The 4,079-nt window shown below is 59.7% G+C and overlaps 1 protein-coding gene across 1 annotated transcript in view; it reads left to right on the forward strand.

Moving 5' to 3' along the window:
- The window catches only part of NOVA2 (NOVA alternative splicing regulator 2), a 24,707-nt gene that overhangs the window by 368 nt on the left and 20,260 nt on the right, over window positions 1-4,079 (forward strand). The window contains exon 2 of the mRNA XM_077747199.1: window positions 4-127. Within this exon, the coding sequence (XP_077603325.1) occupies window positions 4-127 (124 nt within the window). The remainder of the gene's footprint in view (window positions 1-3; window positions 128-4,079) is intronic.

The following is a 4,079-nucleotide window of genomic DNA, read 5'->3' on the forward strand; positions in this document are numbered from 1 at the left end:
CAGCCGCCGCAGCAGCAGCAGCCGCCGCCCCAGGCCCCCCCCAGGGAGCCCGAGGCCCCGGATTCCCGCAAGAGGCCCCTCGAAACGCCCCCCGAGGTGGTCTGCACCAAGCGCAGCAACACGGGAGGTGAGAAAGGGTTGCGGCTCGGTGTGGGGGAGCGGGCAGGGGGCCTCGCCTTTCTCCATCCTCCTCCCCCCTCCGTGGCAGGTGCAAGGGCTCTGGGGAAGGGAAGGGCGCCCCTCCCTAGACCCGGGAGCTGAGAGGGGCGTTGGGGAGGGGGCCGGACCCCCTCCCCCTCTCGCCGCTGCCCCGGGCTGAGAGCTTTGTCTGCGATGAAAAGGGGTGGGGGGGGGAGGGGGTGGTGAGGGTCCTTGGGNCGTGGGTCTCTCCGGGCGGGTGTCTCTGTGTCCTTGAGGGGTGTGTGATGTGACCCTTTCAGGGCAGGGGTGTTCCCGGGCTGGCGTGTCCTGGCAGGGGGGAGGGGAAGGAGTAGAGGAGGCCTGTGGACCCGGAGCTTCCCAGCCTCCCTCCCTGGGGATGTCCTGAGCAAGGGTTGTCCCAGAGGGAGGCATGAGTGGGCCCTGGGCAGGATTGTGCGTGGGGACAAGCTGGGTGGGTGTGTTGGGTGAAATGGAGGAATGGGTGGGTGTGTAAACCCAGGTGGGAGAATGTGTGGCTGGGACAGGTGTGTGTGTTTGTGTGTATGGGCGCCTGTGGGCCCTGGAAGGCCTGGATGTGTGACATTAGGGATCATGGATATGACATGAAAGAAGGTGTGTGTGTGTGTATGTGTGTGAGAAGCAGGGTGAGGCGAGGGGCTGGGCTCTGTGTCTGAGACTCTCAGAGGGGTATGTGTGGCAAGGGAAAGTGTGTGCACGTCACCCTAGAGGCCGTGTGACACATGAGTGGGAGGGTGTGTGTGACATGCAAGGGGGCGTGTGGGGGAAGCTGAATGGGCCAGCTTTGGGTGTGAGCCATGGGAGGCTGTGTGGATCAAGGGAGGCAGTTCCGTGTGTGTGACACAGGCGTGTCTGGGGTGGGGCGGGACCAGGGGAAGCTGGTGAGGGTATGTGACAAGGGTGTGGGTGTGACTCCAAAGAGCCTGTGGCTGGGTGTGACACATGGAGGTGTGCAACGGTGACATCAGAGGGGGCGTGTGCGACAAGGGAAGGTGGGTGTATGACAGGAGAGGCTGGGGCTCTGTGGGTGAACTGCACGAGGGTGTGTAACAAGGGGAGGGAAGGATGGGTGCCTGTGTGACAGGGAACAGGGAGCGTGTATATATGACACCCAAAGGCTATGGAAAGGGAAGGTGTGTGTGTGTGTAGCTGTCACATGGGGCAGGTGTTTGTGTGAAATGGTTGAGTGTGTAACACTAGGAATGTGAGAGTGATCGGTGTGTGTGAGAGAGACAAGGGATTGTGTGTGTGTGTGTGTGTGTGTGTGTGTGTGTGTGTGTGTGATGTCCAGTGTTTGATAACACGGCAGGTGTGGGCGTGGAAGACAGACAGGAGGGCCCCTCGCTGTGTGTGACCTGAGGAGGCAGGTGTGCCAAAGAATAAAAGACAAGCTGGTAACTCTAGGTGTGATGTCACTCTGGCCAGGGACTCAGGAAGGAGGTGGGGATTCTCGGAGTCCTCAGAGCCCAGCCTATTAGCTCCCTGGATGGAGGGAGACCCCAAAGCAGACAAGCCCCTCCCCTCGGTCACCTTGGCCAAAATCTGCTTCCTCTGGCCTTTTCCTCCGGATGGGAGAGGGATGGCCTGGGGCAGAGCGCACTCTCCCCCTCCACCCTGCACTGTAGTGGGTGGGGCGGGGGCCTCCCACCTTCTCCCCTCGATTGATTCTCTGTCCTCCCGCTCCGGCCCCCCTCCCACTCCTGTCGAGGTGGGACGGGAACCGGGGACCCCCTGACTGCCTGGGAGGGGGTGTCCAGCAGAAATCGAAGGAAAGGGAAGCTGGGGGAAGGGTGAGAGGGAGTTTCCTGTCCTTCTTCCTGCCCCCCCTCCACCCCCAGCACACACAGGAATGTGTCCCAGCCAACTTCCTTCCCTCCTTCCTGCTGCGGGCCATTCCCGGTCCGGGGAGAGCCCAACCTGCAGCCCGGCCCTGCCCCTGCCCGGGGAAAGGGGTCTCATCCTTCTTTTGAAGGGACTGAGGTGCTCCAGATCTGATGGCTCAGAGCCGCCCAGCCTAACAATAGTGACGCTGCCAAGGACCGTAGGGCCCAAGTCCTTGGCACCTACCACCAGCCCGGCTCTGAGATATGGGTTAATTTCCGAATACGGCCCTCTGGGGGAGACGATTGGAGCTGCTTTTTCACAGGAGGAAAACAGGCTCAGCGAAATGAAGCCACTTGCCCTGAGTCACACAGCTCCGAAGTTGGCGGAGCTTCGATCTATCTGCCTCTGGGCTCCAGGGCTCCTGTGCTTACCTACTGTGCATCCGGCCTCCCTCAGCCACGGGGAAACTAGGATCAGCCCTGAGGGGGGCTCACCCTCTCCTCCAGACTCTTCCACCTCCCCTCCCCTCGACCCGTGGGGAAACTGAGGCCCAGAGATGCAGAGGGACAGTCCTCTGTTGACAGAAAAACTCAGGAGGCAGCGTTGGGCGAGGATCCAGGACTTTCATTTCAAAATTGAGGGCTCCTTCCAATAATAGTGTCACAACTGAGGGATGCCGGGTCCACCTCACCCCGCTTCTGAGCCGCACAGTCACCACCCGGCTAGCGGGGAAATCCCAATAACCGCGACAATAGTAATAACTGCCACCAATATTATTGCTCACGGCTTCAGAGGCGGAATTTCATGTAATTCTCCCAACACTCTATTATGGAATAGTTAATAATACATTATAATAATGGCCAACATCTATGGGCTGCAGTGCGCCAGGAAGCATGGAAAATGCTTGGCACGGACCCGATCGTTAATCCTTATAATTCTGTTATGTTACCCTTCTCACAGATGACAGACTGAGGCACAGAGAGGTTAAGTAACTTGCCCAAGGTCAGTCAGGTAATAGGAGGCAGAGCTGGGGTTTGAACCCGGGAGACTGGCTCCATTCTGTGGGTAGACACGATAGTGAACCCCGTTTTCAGAGGAAGAAGCCGAGGCTCAGAGGGGTGAGGGAGTCGTCTGGGGTGTCACGGCCCGTCGTGGCCGATGGGGCCGATTGAACTCTGGCTCGCAGCGGCCGCCTGGCCATTCTTGGGGGCTGGTAGGGGAGGGAGTGGCTGTTACCAGTGGCGTCTGCGCACTGTGACAGGGAGGGGGACAGGCGCCAAAGACAGGAAGACTGTCGTGAGGAGGTTGAATGGAGACTCCGGGGAGGAGCCCATCAGAGAAACAAGTGGCTGCAGTCTGCTGGGAAAATAATAGAGTGTCACCTGCCATCCCCCCCCCCAGGTACAGATGGGACTCTTAAAGCGTCACTAGAAAGCAGACTCCTGACTGTATTCTCTGTCACCCGCATACGACCAGAAATAGCAACTCCCCCCCCCCACATACACACGGGCGCACACACACCAGTCACACCCCCAACTAGCTTAAGGCAGCCACCTCTTGCTCCCAGCATCCCTCGCTGTTTAACATAAAGACAATGTCACCGAGGGTCAGGAGCCCTAGAGTGAGACCTTCCAGGGGGTTTCATCCCCTCACTGACAGGGGGCGAGCCTGGGGCAAGTTATTCCACTACACCAAGCCTCAGTCTCCGCATCTGGAAAGTGGGAGCCACGAGCTCAAGTCCGATGCTGTCTGTGTGGGTTCAATGCCACTTGTAGCTGTGAAGCCCTCCGCACAAGGCCTGACAAGTTGGTAAGCCTGGCACTACTGTTATCAGCGTAGGGCTACCGCACCAGCCAGGAAATCGTACCCATCCACCTTTCTGTGGCCCAGAGCCGGGGCCGCAACTCCGAGTCGGCATCGCCCCTTCGGCCTCTCGTGCCTTGGAAGCACGCTCCACGCTCCGGTTGTACTGCGTTTCTCACACGTACAGGCAACCCGGTCGGTCACAGACAGACTTCTTCCCACACCTGCCATCCCCGCCCTCCTCCGGGCACCCCTGCTCCCCCCCCCACCCC

Source organism: Crocuta crocuta, unplaced genomic scaffold (genome assembly GCF_008692635.1).
Source record: "Crocuta crocuta isolate KB4526 unplaced genomic scaffold, BGI_CrCroc_1.0 scaffold334, whole genome shotgun sequence".
Taxonomy (NCBI): Eukaryota; Metazoa; Chordata; class Mammalia; order Carnivora; family Hyaenidae; genus Crocuta; species Crocuta crocuta.